The 20,346-nt window shown below is 36.8% G+C and overlaps 2 protein-coding genes across 2 annotated transcripts; both read left to right on the forward strand.

Annotated features, from left to right (window-relative positions):
* The first annotated feature begins 1,313 nt into the window (after window positions 1–1,313).
* LOC128559425 (cholecystokinin receptor type A-like) lies at window positions 1,314–2,799 on the forward strand. Its single transcript, XM_053550955.1, has one exon. The coding sequence runs from the start codon at window positions 1,477–1,479 to the stop codon at window positions 2,692–2,694; it is 1,218 nt and encodes a 405-aa protein (XP_053406930.1). The 5' UTR covers window positions 1,314–1,476; the 3' UTR covers window positions 2,695–2,799.
* Window positions 2,800–15,133: 12,334 nt separating this feature from the next.
* LOC123562247 (uncharacterized) lies at window positions 15,134–19,838 on the forward strand. Its single transcript, XM_053550441.1, has 2 exons — window positions 15,134–18,547; window positions 18,786–19,838. Exons 1-2 carry the CDS (start codon window positions 15,134–15,136, stop codon window positions 19,836–19,838), a joined length of 4,467 nt encoding a protein of 1,488 aa, XP_053406416.1.
* Window positions 19,839–20,346: the final 508 nt, after the last annotated feature.

Below are 20,346 nucleotides of genomic sequence, written 5' to 3' on the forward strand. Positions count from 1 at the left end.
CGTAAGTTAAGAAACTAAATGTCATTGCCTCAAACGTACACTGGATCTACGGAGGTAAAAGACAGTGGTTCAAGAGATATGACTTAACTGTATTGCTTTACGTGTAGATATGATATGAGGATTCCGAGGTTAAGCACGAATGGCTCAAGATATATGGGTAAATGGCTTTGCCTCCCCCGTAGATTGGATATGCAGAAGTAAAGTACAAATGGTCTAAGATAAATATGTTAATGTCATTACCTCAAGCTTAGATCGGATCTTCAGAGATAAAGGACAAGTGACTCAAGATGTTTGGGTAAATGTCATTGCCTCAAACGTAGATCTGGTCTGCGTAGTTAAAGGGTGAAAAGCTCAATGTCACTATCTCATCCATAGATCGGATCAGCGGAGGTAAAGTACGAATGACACAATATATATGGTTAAATGTCATTGCCTCAAACGTAAATCGGATCTTCGGAGATAAAGGACGACTAGCTAAAAACTAAATGACAATTCCTCATCCGTAGATCGTACTGGAGGAATAACTCTATAAATGTCATTTGCGAACTCGTTATTGGCAGTACTGTGCATTCTAGACTGTACTAAACAGAGACTGTTTACTAGCTTTCCATGATAGCACATGCTTTCACAGTAAGCTTTGGGGTTACGTCAATTAACATGATGTTTATCCAGTCGCAACAGAAGTATCATACAAGATTGACATCTGTGTATCACATATTCATAGTACTTTGGTAGATAAAAACATTTTAGAGGGGCACCGAACACCACACAGCAAGGTACGAGCTCATCTGTTGGAGCAAACTTTGGATGTTGCCCTGCTTTATGCTAAGCGAACCACTTGGAACTTATGTATCAGACAATGTATAATTTACAGTTATACAACAGCATATATGAAAAATGTTCTTTGATAAGCTCTAATTGTAGCAAAATGTTAAGTTAGGTTGATAAAATATTCAGTAAACCAATACCTATTCCACCAATGACAAAATCAACTAAAAGCTAAGATATGATACAGGACGTTTAACTCTTGATATGGTAGCCGAGATAAATGTTTGCATGACTAAACTATACTAGTACTTCCTTGTCCGTGTAGATAAGAGATATGAATATTACACAATAATAAACCACTACATGCGACTATCATCACTAAATATGACGGGTAATTCCCATCCATGATGTTTACACATAGCAACCATGGCATTATTGCAACTTGTAACTGATATGGATTTTTACTGATAACCAACGTTTTATTTAACTTCCATACAATTATATTAACGGAAAAAGCAAACAATCCTAAGCATTCATTACAGAGCAGACAGGTGGCACTTGTTGCACAATTCTACCAGTAACATGCTAAACTTGAAACAGAGAGTTTGATAAGAATGACATGCATTCAGCAGGGATAAATTTTGTCAGATAGGGTTTAAATAATTTTCACAAATTATTTGTTTTTGAACAATCTTAACTTCTGCAAATATGGAAAATAGCACGAAAGATTTAACGGAACAACTTAACGATGAATTTACACGTGCTGTGTTGCCAGTCACTATTATTGTTGGAATTGAAGTTGTTTTTGGATTTTTTGGAAATCTGCTCGTGATTTATGTGTTCTTGTTTTATTATCGAGTTTGCACCTTCCGGTACTTTGTCCTTTGTCTGGCATTCATTGACATAACATGCTGTATGACAACAATGCCAGGAGAGATGGTTACACAGCTGTATTGGTACATGTATCCCGTGCGAGAACTGTGTAAAACAAAGTCTTTCTTCAACGTTTTTACGGTTACTGCCGAGGCTTTATGTTTAGTGACAATAGCATTTGATCGGTATAGGAAAGTGTGTCGACCTTTCGGATGGCAACTGAAGCCTCGAGTGGCCAAATATTTGTGTGGAGTCTATTGCATCATTGCATTATTTGTTGCCCTTCCGACTCCATTTTTATGGGGACTGCGGTCAGCAAGAAAAATATATGAAAATGAATCTATAAGTGTAACACTTTGCGAAAAGGATCAAACTTTCGAGAAAACTGACTATCCAATAGGTTATATTTCAACAGTGGCTGCCGCCATTATGATTTTACTGATCCTGATGTTTATACAGTACGTGTTCGTTGCCATGAAACTTCTTAAAGAACGACGACACCGAATGGGATCAGGAAAGTCTATGGTCAATAATACTCCCAATATGTGTTCCCCAGCACACAGTACAAATGAAAATCCCGATACGAGTCAAAACAGTAATGACAATGTTTCAGGATGCGACAACGAAGTAGAAAGGGACTTTTCGACCAATGAGGACTCGGATAAACCTAGAGACAAATCAGAAATAAAGATTACTGATCTTCATAACAACAGAAATACACGTGAAAAACGTGCCTTCAAGCGGAATGTTCCCAAAAGGGTCAGAAGGAAAACACTTATTATGTTCATTTTAACTGTCACTTTTATCATCACAACAATAACGTATTTTGTGTTGGTCACACTTATCGCAAGTTCTAAAGATATTCTTCAGTACTTGACCGATGGTCAGAAAACAGTTTACTTTCTTTTCTTGCGTTTCTATTTTATCAACCATGTTATCAACCCAGTAGTGTATGGGCTGCTAGATCCCCAGTTTAAAGGTGTGATGGGGAGGTTTAAAAGCTTCATCACAAATAAATCTGTTTTTCCTTGTCAACATGGTAGGCGAGCATAACTGTTTGCATGAGTATACTATAACATTACAATTATAAAAACGAATTGTTTATGGCAAGCCAATTGTCCAATAATTACGTGTACCCCTGTTCACGGTTGAAAAACTAGGATTAACGATCGATAAACTAGGTTTTTCGAACGTAAAACTAGGTTTTTCAAATACTAACCTATATTTACGAGTGAAAACATCAGATACCGGGCGTAAACCATAGTTTACGCTCGTGAACCCAGGTTTACGTTCGATAAACTAGGTTTCTCGATTGAACTATGAATTTCGGTCGTTATCCTATGTTTACGACAGTAAACTTGGGTTTACAAACGTGAACCTACGTTTACGAGCGTGAACTATGGTTTACGACGTTATCCTATGTTTTCGCTCGAAATAATAAGTTAGTATTTGAAAAACCTTGTTTTACGTTTGAAAAACCTGGTTTATCGAACGTAAACATAAGTTCACGCTCGTAAACCCAAGTTCACGTTCGTAAACATAGGTTCACGCTCGAAAATATAGGTTCAGGTCCGTAAACTATGGTTCACGGTCGTAAACATAGGTTCACGTCCGTAAACTTAGGTTCCTGGCTGTAAACCCATGTTCACGCCCGAAATTCATTGTTGATTCTATAATCCTAATATATCGACCGTAAACCATGGTTTACGTTTGATAAACTAGGTTTCTCGATTGAACTATGAGTTTCGGTCGTTATCCTATATTTACGCTCGTTATCCTATGTTTACGCTCGTAAATCCCGGTTCACGCTCGTAAACCATAGTTTACGAACGTGAACCTATGTTTACGACCGTGAACTGGGGTTTACAATCGTGAACCTACATTTACGAGCGTGAACTATGGTTCACGGCGTTATCCTATGTTTTCACTCGAAAATATAGGTTAGTATTCGAAAAACCTAGTTTTACGTTCGAAAAACCTAGTTTATCGATTGTTAATCCTAGTTTTTCGACCGTGAACTAGGGTCCACGTAATTATTGGACAATTGGCTTGCCATAATTGTTTCTGTAGCATTTAAGCTGTAATCTCCATAACTTTGATGTGATGCGACACTTCTCGGCATAATAAGATGGCATAATAAACTCTTACAAACGTTATTCCTAAGAGTTTAGTCCACAGTCAGGATCGGGATCTGGCACGTCTTTTTTGAATCAAGATTGTAGCCGAACAAAACATGCAAAAGTAAACGGTTATTTTCAAACGCAATAAATTGTCAGCTATCACTTTGAATAGATACCTTATCTGCTTCGGACATTTCATTTTGAACCTATTACACATGGTCTATTTTGCCGCAAGGAAGTCATTATTTCTAGTGGACTAGATGGCTACTTAGGAAACCTTTGCTGTTATATTGATGCAGAAAATGCACTAAATATTGTGTATATATTATAAAATGAATATTTCAGCTGACAGATTTTTAGCATGCAAAATATACATCGTCACCGACTCATAAGGCGCTTATTTACAGCATACAGGCCCGTAGTCAGACGTTTAAATATAGGGGGTTCGTTGCCATGCTCCAGCAAGTAAAATGTATCGACTGTTCCTTATCATGCATTTTCCCAGTATATTAGAGACATTCGTTAAAAACGAGGTATGCAAGTATCCATATCTAACAATTCGGAAACTACTGCTTCTTTTTTAGATTTACATCTCGCTATTTATGACAATATTATTCATGCCAAAACCTTTTACAAGAGAGGGATAATTTTAACTTTAGTAAAAGGATGATTATTTCCCCCATCTGGACGGTGTGTACCCAAGGCAACATCTTATTTAATATGTATTTCTCTATTGATTCGGTGCACCAGAGCGTGCACTCATGTTGAAGAATCTGTATATAACAATTGAACGTCTTCAGCAAGGCTATATTTTGTCATAAATTACGTAAATATTTTGCTGAATTCAGATTTGCTTTTAAAATTCATTACTAAATTATTTCACGTCACTTCTGCATGAAGGTACATCAACACTCATTTTTATGGGGATATCGTTTGTCATTTATGTTGTGCTGGGCGACCTGTGGTTTTCAATATTTTTTAATATTTTACAAAGTCGTAGGGTTTTGGGTCATGGTAATTTTCCTACCGTATTTTGGAATGTTATAAACTTTTTGTTTGAGACACACCGCATATTTAGAGTTCAAACCCTTTTACTGTTGGATATGCTTCCCTCTTTGATTTTGTCTGACGGAACAGGATTGATTTTTTGTTTGGGTTAACATCGCAGACCATATGGCGACTTTCCAGCTTTGATGGTGGAGGAGGACCCCAGGTGCCCCTCCATGCATTATTTTATCTTGGGTGGGCGCCTTGATAGAACCACCGACTTTCCGTAAGCCAGCAGCTGCATGGCTTCCTCATAAGAAGAAGAATTCAACGCCCTGAGTGAGGCTAGAACCCCACATCGGTGTGGGGCAAGTGATTCAAAGTCACCGACCTTAACCACAAGGCTAGGGAGGCCCTGGAAAAGGGAGAGGACTCTATGGTTGGTAGTTTTTAAATCCCATCGGGACTATGCTGATCTGTAATTGTCTTGTTGCCTGTTTCGTTCGGCCCTTATAGTAACTCGCCCGCAGTTTGGGTGGAATTTTTCAACACATTCCTATTCACCAAATTTGGCATAGAATGTATGTATGACACTGAAAAGAGAGCGGGTGGAAATAAAAGTTGGTAAAATGCAAGAAGAATGTAAATTTAAAGTTTTCTTCCTTCTGCACGATATTTTTGGTTATTTATACGATCTTATTAAGCATTTGGCTAACTGGGAAAATTTGCCTTAAGCTGCTTGTTAACAACTCCGTATGCATTGTTTAGTACAATATGTTATCATACCTCAAACTGTTTGTTATTGTTTCTTCTATTCAACTAGGGTGGATACCAGGCTCAAAAGTCCATTTTTATTTTTTTTTGAAAGGCCCCAAAAGGGGACAATTAGTTTTTTTCTCCATTTTAAGGGAAATTAAGGAATATTTTCATTTTTATCATTATTTGATGAAATGTGTATCTGTTTTAGATTAAATGTATTGCAATATGAATAATCAAGTTCATCACACTAATTATTTTTGAAATTGAGGCCTCTACACCGTTTTTTAAAATATTTTGAAATTTTAGATATCTTACGCATGATTTATAACTATATTGTTTTAACGCTATTTTTGAAATCTCCACGATAGTAAAGTTGGATATTTAAGGTTCAGGTGAGTAACGGGCATACTATACAAAATAATAAAAAACGCATCACTATGGGGGACATGTTTATTGTAGAATAATAGATTAGAAAATTTTTAAGTCTGTCGCAAATTTTTGGTAAATTGCCTTCTTTTCTTCATATGTAATAAACTATTAAATAAACCAGCTAGAATATTTTCTTCAGCAATTAAACTTTTGTTCTTAGGTAGTTATTTCTAAGAAAGAAAAAACTATTTTTAGGCTGCAAAGGGGTTTAAATCACTCATATTATATTATTTATATGAACATTTGAATTAACGAGTACATGTAGTTATTAGTTAATAGAATCATTGCCGAAATAGATTTAGTATAATATACTATATAATATAACGATTTACGATTCACCATTTTATACATTCATTCACATCTCTTAAATTATGTGTAAGGGGAACTTCGATAATGCCATAGTATGAATATTGTTTAATGACCAGAATAATCTTAAATGAGTCCCTTCTTGATATTTTTTTTATAATAAATATATAGTCTTAGCAATGACACCTATGACGATTTCTTTATTCATCTATTTTTTAGTAAAGCTCTTGTAACATTTCAATGGAATATACCCTAGACAGCTACCAGAACACTTGCTCCAGCCAGTCAGAGAGACAAGTCAGTTATTTCTAATCAGATTAGAATGTAATTTGGTATCAGGGGAGCGGTTGTCAAGTATTCAAGGTTTCTGCCGCTCAACCTTGGGGTCATCTGATTTTACAACCACATCTGATATGGCACCAGTACTGTCGTACGGTATGTCCACTTCAGTAAATATCACAGTGACATTGCACTATAGCTGATACGTACGTTTTATCATTATAAATATTTTATTACCTGAAAATAATCACTAATGTTCATTTGATCACGTAGCGCCTATTTTACCAATCAGCTATGTTTTTGATAGGTTGAGGTAATGAAATAGCTACAAAAGGGGCTGGAAAATTCTAATTCTTTCAAAAATGGTGTAGGCAGCACTATGTTTCATTTTGGGTCTTGCAGCAAAAGATTGTAAATATCGGTTCATCTTTAACAAAAAAAGACAGTGAGATCCGGACACTTTTGATAAAAGAATAAGTATTATATTTTGTCGTTCGTTATTAATTTGGGAATCGATCCTACCGAAGCGACGAAAATCGGGCGGTAACATGCTATATACCGAATGAGATATACTATCGAATTAAAAAATGTGTACTTCCGGCATGTGCACAGAGCGTCTGACTTCGGACTTTTTGGAATAATTCGCTTTTCCTTGTGCCTAATAAGCGTCCACATAACTTGTCCGAACCTCTTGCATATCAGTACAAATGTGGGTATTGTTGCTTTTATTCTAAAATCTACCTTTAAAATGATAGGGAATCGATCCGGCGCGAAGCGACGAAAATCGGGATCGATACCTCTACGGTAACATGCGATATATCGACTTGAAAAATGTGTCATTCGGTCCGTGCCGTCATTGGACAGTTCTTTTCAAATGTTACGTTTAATCAGTTTAATTATATTTTATTGTATATATACACACACATACAACAAGTATACATAAAATACATCAATGTAAACATACAAAAGGGTTGGACCAGATGTTATAACAACCTTATCGGGGTCCCTCAAATGTTATGGGATGAGTTGAAGTCGGATCGATTCCTGATTGAGGCAGTACCTTATTTCATAATAATGGTTATACTTACAAGGATTCCTGACAATAAGCTTTTTTATGTAAAATTGAATGTGTGAAATGATTTCTCTGACCCCTAAGTTATGGTCAAGGCAAAAATACCAACACTCTATATAGTTTCAGCTTAACATTTAAAAGAATGTTAATGGTCATTTTTCACTTACAGGCTTATTTTGCTCTGGTTTAAAGAATTGAGTACATGTCTTTATAATTGTTAGGCTTACTACAGTTCTACACATTTTGTATTGTACATACTTTTTGCAACTCTGAAAAATAAGAAGGATTAGGAGGAAGGTTTACTACACTTTTAAATGGTTTAATTCCCTGGTGGTGTATTTGCAACTGACTTTTCCAAGTCTTTGTTCCTTTGTGTGTCCGTTTCTTCCGCGTTGTATATATATTTTACTTTGTTTATGTATAATGCCCCATATTTTGTTGCATAATTCTTATAACTCATGTTACATAATGTGTAGTTAATACTCGTATGTCACAGAACATATAAGTAACAATTGTAATTGTTGTATACAATTTTCAATATATGTTTATAATTTTAAATTGTTGTATAAATGTTTTTCCCTTTCATCATTTAAAAATGAAGAAAAAATACATAAAAAATTATAACAATAAATATAAAACATCTGTGTTTCAACATCATATTTAGTTGATGTATAAAGATATATTTTTATAAACTTTGGATTATGATACTTTGAACTAAGCTGTACTACGTATAATTTTGAGAACGTCCTCTTTTAAATGCAAAGCTAAATTAAGAATTCAAACTAAGTATTTGACTTTCAAAACTGCCTAGCACCTTTTTATCTAGAGCATATGTTTTATAAAAAGCTTGTGAATAAAAATGTTAGCAGAACAACTTCAAATATCCTCTTATTGGTGACAACTTTTTAGCTACTTCAAAAGAATGTTTGTTTTCAAGATTTTAGCCCCTAATCCCTGGGATACTCACTTTTGCATATAAAAGTTAAGCAAACCTAGAGTCCAGCATTACTCATTTTATATGCTCGGAATTGACTACTTAATAAAAGTATTACAACTCTAGGATTTGCTGATTTCTTTTCCAGGTATGTTGAATTAAGATTATTATTGTCATTTCTAATTCTTTTTCATAATGAATGTTGTAAAAAAATATTCAAACATTTTGTTTTTGGTATTAGCTCTATGTTTTTTTAACAGAAAATATGTACATTAATATTAGAATTAAGCAAAATAAGTTCAGATGTATTTGCCATTATTAGTTATTGGAATTTTATACAGATTGAATTGTCTGAAAGTTTACAGATTTGATTAAGTGATAGATACCTAGCCTAGATACATAATGATATGTTGCATTTAACATTTAAAATGTCTTGTATGCTTAATTGCAGTTGATTCATATATATTTTACTGTAAACTGCATTGTAAAATATGTCATTATAGACAAGAATCTACACTGTTTTCATAATATCATAATCTACATGGGTTCTATCTGAAATTTCTAATGACAAATTGTATTCAAATACTCCCCGTATATATACTTAAATTCTCTTAAAGAATTATTGTTATAATAGTAAAATGTAATGTGCTGACATGGTCAACCTCTCATACGAAGAAGCGAATTCTAATATAATATTAAATTCTAAACAATGATGATTTATATTATAATCTGTATACAATGCTTTTAACACCCGTGTATTGTATTGTGATAACCATTTTATGCTCGGAATTGAATAGTGAATAAAAGTGTTACAACTCTAGGATTTGCTGACTTCTTTTCCAGACCAGATGTGTCTCTGTTATTAATTATTAGTGTGAGTAATTTGGGTACGACTTCGCGGCATTCAGTATGTATATTAAGTGTAATGTTAATCACGCATACATCCATACAATCACTGATAGTGGGTTTTTGTTTGAGGGGGAGGTTCTTTCTTCGAACGTAGCTTTTCTTTGAATATTCGTTCTTGAGATTTTTATGTCTAGCCTCATGCTCTAAAAATACTCTCGAAAAGTATATGAGCAACATCCATTCTTTAGGACAGTCTAAGCATGACCTTTGTTACATGAGCATATGGTGCCTGTGTAGTAATTCATTTAACTACCACATTTTGTACATGCATTTTTGATACTTATGGTTTGCCTTCTATATAAACTTACTAGAGCATTTTTGCGTTTTACATACCATGCCATTTTGTTGCCATTGCATTAGGAATTCAACTGGCAGGGATTCCTTTTATTTACATTTACCTGTTACGTCTGAACATGGTGCGAGTCGGAATGAGGTTAGGTGCGCACCTTAAACAGGTTTAAGCTCCCCAGTGATGGTTTTGTCACTGACCGTTCCATGGCGATGCCCAACTATGATCCTTTGCTATGTATGCGAGCGTGCGTGTGTATTTGTATATGTGTACTTGTCGCTTCCGCGTCCACGTGCTGTTGGTAGGGAGGCTGCGTTCTTAGAACATGGCATTACCTTTTCAATATTCATCATTGTTTCTTTCTAACTGCTAGACCTTTTTGCCTGAAAAATGTTGGTCATCATATTTGTTTAAATGACCCTATGAAAAAATTCTTTAAAAAGTTTTAAGAGAAAACCAATGACAACTATTGGAATAGTTATTGCGACTTAAGCAAATATTTTTGGAGTTTCTATGGTACCATTTCTGGAAATAAGACCAGACTATTTATTTACTTTAATGCTGAGGCCAGAATATCTATTTACTTTCTCTTTCACCCTGAAAATAAACCAACAACATGAACGATTTTTACATTCAACGAGTGCATCAAGATCAATCGGACAGGATGCAATCTGCGGATTCTGTGCAGTCAACCATAATTATGATACCAACCGACTTTCTAAGTAATAAAATCTGTAATTATTATCTTTATTTTCTTATCTTAGGCAAAAAAACCCCAAAAACAAAAACAACAACAACAAAAAAACAAACAAAAAAAAAAAACAGGGAGGCTCAGAGTGCTTCAGGGGCTGGCATATCTTTAGCAACATACTAGGTTTGGTTTAGTTTTGGTAGTTTCAAACCGGTTTACAAACAGTTTGGTTTCATGTACAATTTTCATAAAATCCGAATAAGAAGCTACGTCGAACAAATCATTTATGCAGTGCACTGGTGGTGATTTGCTGAAGAATGAAAAATTACATACTTGAAATGTTATTGGGGAAGTAAATTAGATAACGCTGTCAACTTTGATCAATAACCTTCCCAGAAAAGCAGGTCAGTATTTATCAAATATCTAACCACTGAACTTTGCAAACGCTTGCAGGATTGTTTGTTTAAGATGAACCAATGTGTTATTATTTTTATTTGCAATGTAATATTTATCAAAGCTAACTCAGACATGTTTGTCGAAGATGACTCACTGCTTTTTTTATTATCCGCAATTGTATCTTCTACCATATGTGTTCAATTAAGGTATCAAGCTATCCACAGAAGAAGAAAAAACGGAACGTAAATTTAAGGATTTGAAAGTGAGTCCTGGTGTTATTTGTGCCATTGTTGGCTTCGGGTGTTGGAGGCCATGGGTTTGATCCCTGGCCGCGTAATACAAAAGACGTGAAAGGGTATCAGAAGCTCCCTTACTTGGCACTCAACACTAAATAGGAAACCGACTTCTATTCTCGTATCCGCATGGTGATGTATTCTATCACGAATGAGTTGTCGAATTTTAGAGGTGTTGAGTGTGCTTACAGATTGCAGAACTTGTTTACTGTCTCCCCAGAATAATATTAAGCACCAAGAAGTACTCTATAACTACATTGCATTTTTTTTTACACTATCTCATATTGTATTTGACAACAGATGTATACTTTGGTGAATCAAGAATTACCTCTGGCCTTCCTGTATTTTCTATAAGTTGATTAAACAAAAATAAAAGAAATATGAAACTTGCCGTGTTTAGAATACACCCTACTAACCACAGCTTATATTTGCTGATAGTATTCTGTGCATGATATTATCTTTATAGATGCTTTTTTTTTATTTAAAAATTATATAAAACCTCCGCTAGTCCTGCAATGAAATAATGTCTACACATATTTTAATCATCATGAAACAGTAAGTACCATAAGTTATTTTTATTGACGAAACCACGAGTGATACAACTTTCATTATTAATCGGTCTAACTAACCCCACGTAACCCGGTCAGCGTTATTGATTGATGTATGGAGTTTATTCTACAAAACATGTACATAGAGGATATCATATGAGTGTCTTTTCATAGTGAATTTATTAAACGAGTTGAATAAAAATAATAAAATGCGGGGCTCTGCCGAGCATTTTATCAAATTTAATTCAAAGAGTTTAATAAAGTTACTGTGGACAGTCATAAATGTAATATTCTTTTATCACATGTTAGCTTTTTCTGCCGAATCGGACGACGGGACAGGCGATTCCGGTTTTAAAGAGATATAAAACAACAAAATATTTTCTACAGTTATAGAGTAAACACATTTTAAATGTAACATATATTTAAACCTACATGTACTCTGGTTCTAAATTTATCTTTATAACAGTATTGTAGGCTCAACTTACATACCTTATGCGAAAGTGAATTTAGATTTAAGTCCATTTTCTGAGCCGACGAATCGGGGAGTCGGGGAATCCAGTCTTGCGAAACAGTGGTGACCGATTTAATTCTGGATTTAAACTTTTTGCAACGAGAAAATTACCTTTCAAGACCCACAAAATAACTATTCACTTATCTCTCCATGATGGTAATAATACATAATTTGCACATGAAGATTGTGAAATGCAATATTCAGGGTCTGTATACATCAACGTTTAATTTAGACTTTAAAATGCCAATTTTTCATTTTGCCCTGTCATTGTAGAATTATCATGAAGTTTTCGCGCGTTTCGGACGCGTTCTTTATGTTGCGTTTACTTTTGGGTTGTGAGTGTGTAAATTTTTGCACGGGATACTCGTGGGTGTATTTTACTTTAGGTTGTTTATTGAAATGTGAATTCAGTCTACCGGACACACTCAAGTAGAAAGGACATACAAAATTAAATTTGCGAGTTTGTGCGACCACGTGGCAGATTATGGATAATTCCACAGAAGAAAATGAACTATAGAGCAAAATGGAAAGTTAAGTTTCAAGTAAGTTAGCGGAATTTCAGAAAACTTTGACTGAAACTCAAAAACGAATCTCAGATTCTCAGCTGGAAAAATTAAAGCTTAAATTGGATTCCAGTGACAATTATCAGTTTCGAAAGCGGGAAACGAGGAGCAGTTCAAGTTAAACAAAAAAGCGCTCGGAAGTTTAGCTGAAGCAAAGGACGAGATTGCTGAGTTGGTTTCCAGCGGGTCGACAAAAGCAGAAGCCGCCACACAGAAAGTTATTGAAGGTATGAACACTTTAAGGTACCACCAAAAAAACATAAAATTGGCGGATTCTAGTGACCTAGGATGGCGTGTGGTTAAAGAATATGAGGCGCATCCGCTAGCGGAAGGATCTGAGGACGAAAAGAAAATGTATCGAGCTCAGGTTCAGGCTGATCGAAAGGCTAGGCAGGATAAGCGTTCAAAGTCGAGGCGTTTTATCCCATACGCTACTCCAGGACCAAGTGCAGCGACAGCTACATCTTCGACTCCAGTCGGTGCTCGGATTCAGACTCTCGGGCGAAAACCAGGGCTTTGTTTCCGGTGCGGGAGACCAGGTCATTGGCAGGCGGACTGCAAGGTCAAGGCTGCAGAGGTGCATGACTCAAGCGTTAGTCAGTTAAGTAGATTTTATAGTATAGAAAAATGTTCAGATCTTGTTTTTGAAAAGCACAATTCTTGAGCGTTCAAGGTTCAAGCAAAGTTGTGTCCCCTGTTGCGCGACTCCGAGATAATATTGAACATTGGAAAAGTGCAGGTGCAGGTAATTTTGTAATAGATGTAATTGAAAATGGTTATACATTGCCTTTAAGGCAGTTCCTGAAAAAGCAATTTTTAAAGACAACAAATCTGCCAGAGATAATGCTCAGATTGTGACATCAGAGATTGATAAGCTTTTAGAAAAATGTTGTATATCTGAAGTTAAGCAGGTTCCACAGGTTGTAAATCCACTGACAGTGGCCTTTAACAGGACAGGTAAGCCTCGTTTGGTTTTAGACTGTAGGAATATAAATACACTCAAAAAATTCCTAATTGGTCAGTTTATATATTATATTACTATTTTGTTAATAATGCATGTATTCACACAAAATTTCACATACCGACATTTGAATAGTTACTGCAGCTAATTATTAATTTATTTTTGGCGACTCACAGCCAAAGTAACCGCATTAGGCGTTTTGACTAACATAACATATTTTGCACGTGCAGGGCATGTGCACCAACATGCACGTGTTCGTTTACACTTTTGGCATTACTGACAAAAGTCCTACTAGAAAAGCACATAATTATCATGGTGAAATTGACACAAGAGCAACGCGATCGAGCTGTCGGAATGTTGCTAGCCGGGACACATTTACGACACGTGTGTAATTATTTTTGCAATTTCAAAAGAATTTTGATATAATTTGTTTGTAGCTGTTACTTTGATTGTTATTTCCATTTTTAACCTTATTTCCGTTTACAAGAACCTTCAATCGTTGGTTATCTACCATCCGCGCTCTTCTGGCAAAATTTAACCTAAGGACAATTCATTGAAGTGACCGATTTTGAATTTTGTTGTAAAATTCCGACAGCTAGGGCGCGTTGCTCTTGTGTCAATTTCATAATTATATGTGTTTTTCTAGTAGGACTTTCGTCAGTAATGCAAAAAGTGTTCACTAACAAGTGCGTATTGGTGCGCATGCCCTGCACGTGCAAAATATGTAGTATTGGTCAAAATGCCTAATGCAGTTATGCTGGCCGTTAGTCGGCCAAAAATAAATCAATAATTAGCTGCAGTACCTATTCAAATGTCGTTGTTAGAAACATAAATGTAGTTTCTAATATTTGTTGTATCTAACGCTATTTATTTGACGTCTGTTTGGCGTCTTCAGCCACGTGATAATTTGCGGCGTTCATTGACATCAACGTTATAGTTGTTTATACTTCCGCCCAGACTTTGAAACGTTAACTGAACTGAACGTTAACTGTGGACATAAATTATTCTGATGAGACTTGATGAGTAAGAGACCAAATTCGGTAACTAAATACTGTTAATTTATTCAAAGCGTAATTATTGAACTCGAAGTTATGATATCGAATTTGTTAAATAGCATAAAATGAATATATAGACTTTAAATTTAATTTTCTGAATGATTGGATAGTGCAAGCTTTGTTGATGTGAAGTATGTTCAAAAGTACATCAGTTGTTTATATGAGTATATGTATAATTGGTGAGCGTTGTATGAATGTTGTTTGTATGTTTGTATTTGCAGAGAATCGCTATAACTAGAGAAATAAATGAGTAAAGGCGCATCTCTCGTTTAGTCACTGAGTTGATCCAAGTCCCAGAACAATTCTCGAATCGTCGAATAATCGAATGCTCGAATCCAGCGGTTGAAGTAGATCCACTGAAGAAACAGTGACGATACCATTGGATTCAAGATGACAGACTCTGAAAATAAAACCTTTCAAGGACTTAAGCGGTCAAGGTCAGCACAATGTGCGCAACTGACGAAACTGTATAAGGAGTTGGAGCAATACGTGATTTCTCATGATAATGATGATCTTGTTGAAAACTTGTATGTGAAACTGTGCGACAAATTCAACGCTTTCAAGAACATACATTTAGAGTGCCTAGACTTATGTGACGAACCCGCCGATTGTGAAAATCTAGAACAATCCTATGAGTGTTATCATAATAATTTCTCAGAGTTTCAGGTAAGATATGAACAATGGAAGTCATCGAACCAGTATAATGAAAATGACGAAATTTGTAGCAATGCGTCATCAACGTGTAAAACGAAACTTGCGAGTTCCAAAGCTAAACGTTTGATTGCTGAGCAAAAGTTAAATTCTCTTAGAGAAAAACACGAGCTTGAACTGGCGCGCAGAGAAATAGAAATTAAACAGCAAGAACTTGAATATCGGTGTGAATTAGAGCAAGCGCGTATTGAAGAATCGGTCTGGCACGAGGCATTGGAGGAAGAAACTGGTGAGCACGTGCAAGATTCGTCATATGTGAAGCAGACGACTGTAAATGATTTCACTTCCGGTCATGAACATGTGGATAAGAACATAAGAAGTGCACACGACGACTGTGTAATTATAAATACACCTAACAACACTCATTTGGTAACGGAGCAACGTAAGAATGGATCAATGAATCAGAACGCGCATCCATCTGAGAATGTAGTCACGAGGGTTTTGAGAAATACAGACACTAACGTTTTGAGAAATACAGACACTAGCATAGAATCAGCTTTTCAGTTGCTGGCAAATACGTTACAAGAAGGATTCAACTTACCAAAGCCGGAGCTCCTGAGATTCAGCGGTTCAACATTGGAATACTGCAAATTTGTGAATAAGTTTGAAACAAACATTGACTGTAAAGTTCGTGACGACAGGTTACGACTTAGTTACTTGATACAATACTGCGACGGAGAGGCAAAGAGTGCAATAGAAGACTGTGTATTACTGAGTCCAAGTGAAGGTTATAAACGAGCAAGAGACATTTTGTACTCACGGTACGGTAGGCCACATAACATTGCTAGAACTTATGTAGATAAAATTGTTAATGGTCATTCCTTAAAGGCGTCTGACACTAATGGTCTTTCAGATTTAGCACTTGAGATGAGAAAATGTGAAATTACTTTGTCTCAGTTAGGATTTAAGTCAGACATAGATAACACAGACAACTTACGTCGCATTGTTAGACGTTTGCCTATGCACGTCCGCGGTAAATGGGTAGATATTGCACACTCAATTACTGAGTCTGGTAGGGAACCGGGCTTTTTAGATCTAGTGGAATTTGTAGAAGAAAAGGCTCGAATCGCCACTTCCCTATATGGCCTTGACCTTGCAAATGAGAAGAGTCATGGTAAGATTGTTGAAGATCGAACCTTTAAGTCAAAGCCAAGTCCTGCACCTCGTAGAAGTAATGCTGTCAGTTTTGCTACGAATAGTGCAGTAAACAATCCTATGTATAAGCCGTCACGTAAGTGCTATTGTTGTTCAGGTAGTTGTAAAGATTTAGCTTCATGTACGAAATTTACAGCCATGAATTTAAATGACAGGGAACAGTTTGTAAAAAAGAACAGACTTTGTTTCAATTGTTTAAAGGGCAAACATTTTTCTAACGTTTGTAGAAAACCTTCTGGGTGCAATGTATCAGAATGTAAAACTAGACACCACTTTCTTTTACATAAGTGGGTAGATAGTAAATCTGATCACACAGATCAACAATTTGTCGTAAATTGCGCAACTAAAAGCGGATCTTCTGTGAAGAACCGTTTAGGTATAATACCTGTACTTATTAGAGGTAAAAGTGGGACGTACTGCAAAACTTATGCTCTGCTTGACGAGGGAGCTGACCAAACATTATGTGATGAACGCTTGTTGAAAACGCTGAACCTACCCTCCAAACCTGTGACGTTCAAGATGTCTACAGCAAGCTCTTCCGGTATTATTGTTGAAGGACAGGAAGTTGAGCTGCACGTGCAACCGGCGTCAGGTGGTAACGACGTTACTTTGAGAAAAGTTTGGTCAGTAAAATCTCTTCCAGTATCAACTAGATCTGCTGTGAGAAACGCTGACATCAGAGATCTACCATATTTATCTAAGATAGAAATCCCTGAAATCGACTCTAGCTCTGTGATGCTTCTTATTGGAACAGATGCACCACAGGCACATATACCCATAGAAGTGCGTTCAGGCCACCATGATCAACCCTACACCATTAAAACTCAACTAGGCTGGGCAGTGCGTGGACCTGTTACAGACACTACAACACAGAAATCAGGTAATGTAAATTTTCAGCAGTCAGCTGATGTATTGTTACAACAACAACTTGAGAAAATGTGGACTACGGACTTTGACGACAAAGTGAAAGTAGAAAGAAATTCAATGTCTCTAGAAGACAAGAAAGCTTTAAACACTATGAACTCTTCGTTGAGATATGAAAATGGACATTACAAACTGAAATTACCATGGCATGACGAGAAAGCAGTAATGCCTAACAACTTGACTCTTGCGCATGCGCGACTCGAACATTTGAAGAGGAAGTTAGCACGAGATCAAGAGCTGCATAAAATGTACACAGCATCAGTAACTGACTATATCCAGAAAGGACATGCACAGGAAGTAACACACATTGAATCTGATAGTAACCGCGTGTGGTACTTACCCCATCATCCTGTGACGAATCCTAATAAGCCCGGAAAAGTGAGAGTTGTATTTGACTGTGCCGCCAAATACAAGGGAATTTCCCTAAATAGTCAACTTCTACAGGGACCCGACTTTATGAACAGCTTGGTTGGCGTTTTAATCAGATTTCGTCAAGGGCCCGTTGCTATAGCAGCCGACATCGAGGCTATGTTTCATCAGGTCCGTGTCGAAGATTTAGATTGTGATGCCCTACGGTTTCTATGGTGGCCTGACGGGGACATGATTCAACAACCTAGATGCTATAAGATGCTGGTACACCTATTTGGCGCGACCTCATCCCCAAGTTGCACAGCATATGCATTAATACGAACAGCGACGGATAACGCACATATTTATAAACCAGAGGTAATCAACACCATTAAAAGAAACTTTTACGTTGACGACTGCTTAAAATCAGTTTCTTCTGATAAGAAAGCAATCGAGTTAGCCGCAGACTTACAGTCATTGTTAAGGAGAGGAGGATTTCGTCTGACGAAATGGCTCAGCAATAAGAGATATGTCGTTGAATCTATCCCAGAGTCAGAACGAGCGCCATCTTTAATGAATCTTAGCAAGAGCGACAGTTTGCCAGTATATCGTGCCCTCGGTGTTCAGTGGAATGTAGAGAAAGATGAACTCAAATTTAAAGTGAAAGTAAGTGAAAAGCCAATAACAAGACGCGGCATCCTTTCCATCGTCAGTTCCATATTTGATCCCCTTGGACTGGTAGCACCAGTTACTCTACGTGCAAATGCTATAGTACAAAACCTATGTAGACAGAAGCTTTCATGGGACGATCCTATCCCTGAAAAAGATACGTACGAGTGGAAACAATGTAGATACTCTTCCATATTTAGAAGCTGTCTATGTGAGAAGATGTTTTAAACCACAGGACTTTGGAACATTAAAGAATGCCCAGCTACATGTATTCTGCGACGGTTCTCAACTTGGTTACGGCGCATGCGTGTACTTGAGATTAAAAGATGAAAAGAACCTGATTTCGTGCTCTCTGGTTGCTGGAAAATCACGACTAGCGCCAATAAAACAGACATCTATTCCAAGACTTGAACTTTCAGGAGCAGTTGTCGCTTCCCGGCTTTATACGTTAGTAGCAGACGAACTAGAAATAAACATTGACAGTGTGACATTCTGGACAGATTCTATGATTGTCCTTGGATATATTAAAAACGAAACCCGGAGATTCAAAACCTTTGTTGGAAATAGGGTAAGTGAAATTCATAATGTGACGTCACGAGACCAATGGAGACACGTAGATACGGCTTCCAATCCAGCAGACGTCGCTTCTAGAGGAATGCATGCCAGTGATTGTAAGACAATGAAATTTTGGATGCATGGACCTGAATTCCTTCAAAAAGATGAAAGCCATTGGCCAAGCCACCTAACTAAACCTGAATTAGACGACGACGACACTGAGCTGAAAAAAGAGGTTGTCCTCAACACAACTAGTGCAGTTGAATCCATTCAAAGTATAATAGATAGATACTCCAGTTGGACGAAGCTGAGAAGGGCCGTTGCTTGGTTACTAAGATATAAGGCATACTGCAGACGTAAACACTTAAACCACACCTTGGGACTGAGTGAAGGTGATTTAAGCACCAATGAACTCAACATAGCAGAACATACCATATTAGCGTTGGTTCAACGTACGTCGTTTACCGATGAGAGAATATGTCTACAAAATGGGAATTCTGTAAGAAAAGACAGTTGTTTAGCATCTTTGAACCCGATTATACACAATGACCTGATCAGAGTACAAGGACGCTTACGATGCGAATATCCAAGCAAATATCCAGTCGTACTACCTAGCAAACACCATGTAACAAAACTAATAATAAAACATATCCACGAACATAATGGCCATGTTGGAAAAGAGCATGTACTTTCTATGTCACGTGAGAAATATTTGGATTCTACACGGACCTAGCGCAGTGAAGAGTATTTTGAGATGTTGCATCCCATGCAGACGACAACATGCACCGTTAATGACCCAACAGATGGCGCCCTTGCTTGACGAGCAGACGACACCGGATATGCCACCATTTTCCCATATTGGAATCGATTTTTTCGGACCATTTATTGTGAAGACAGCTCGTGCACGAGAAAAGCGTTATGGTTGTATTTTCACGTGCCTAACGTCGCGTGCGGTACATTTTGAAATTGCTCACAGTCTATCTACTGATTCCTTCATATCTGCCTTTCAACGCTTTCAAAGTCGACGTAGACGCCCACGGAAAGTCTTCAGTGATAATGGAACCAATCTTGTTGGAGGTGAAACTGAACTACGAAAATCATTGCAGCTATGGAACCAGTCCAAACTCAGTGGATTTTTTGCTCAGAACGACATTGAATGGCATTTCAACCCTCCGAACGCAAGCCATATGGGAGGAGCATGGGAACGTTTAATTCGTTCTGCTAGAGTTATATTGAAATCT

The sequence above is a fragment of the Mercenaria mercenaria genome, chromosome 9 (assembly GCF_021730395.1).
Source record: "Mercenaria mercenaria strain notata chromosome 9, MADL_Memer_1, whole genome shotgun sequence".
NCBI classification, from domain to species: domain Eukaryota; kingdom Metazoa; phylum Mollusca; class Bivalvia; order Venerida; family Veneridae; genus Mercenaria; species Mercenaria mercenaria.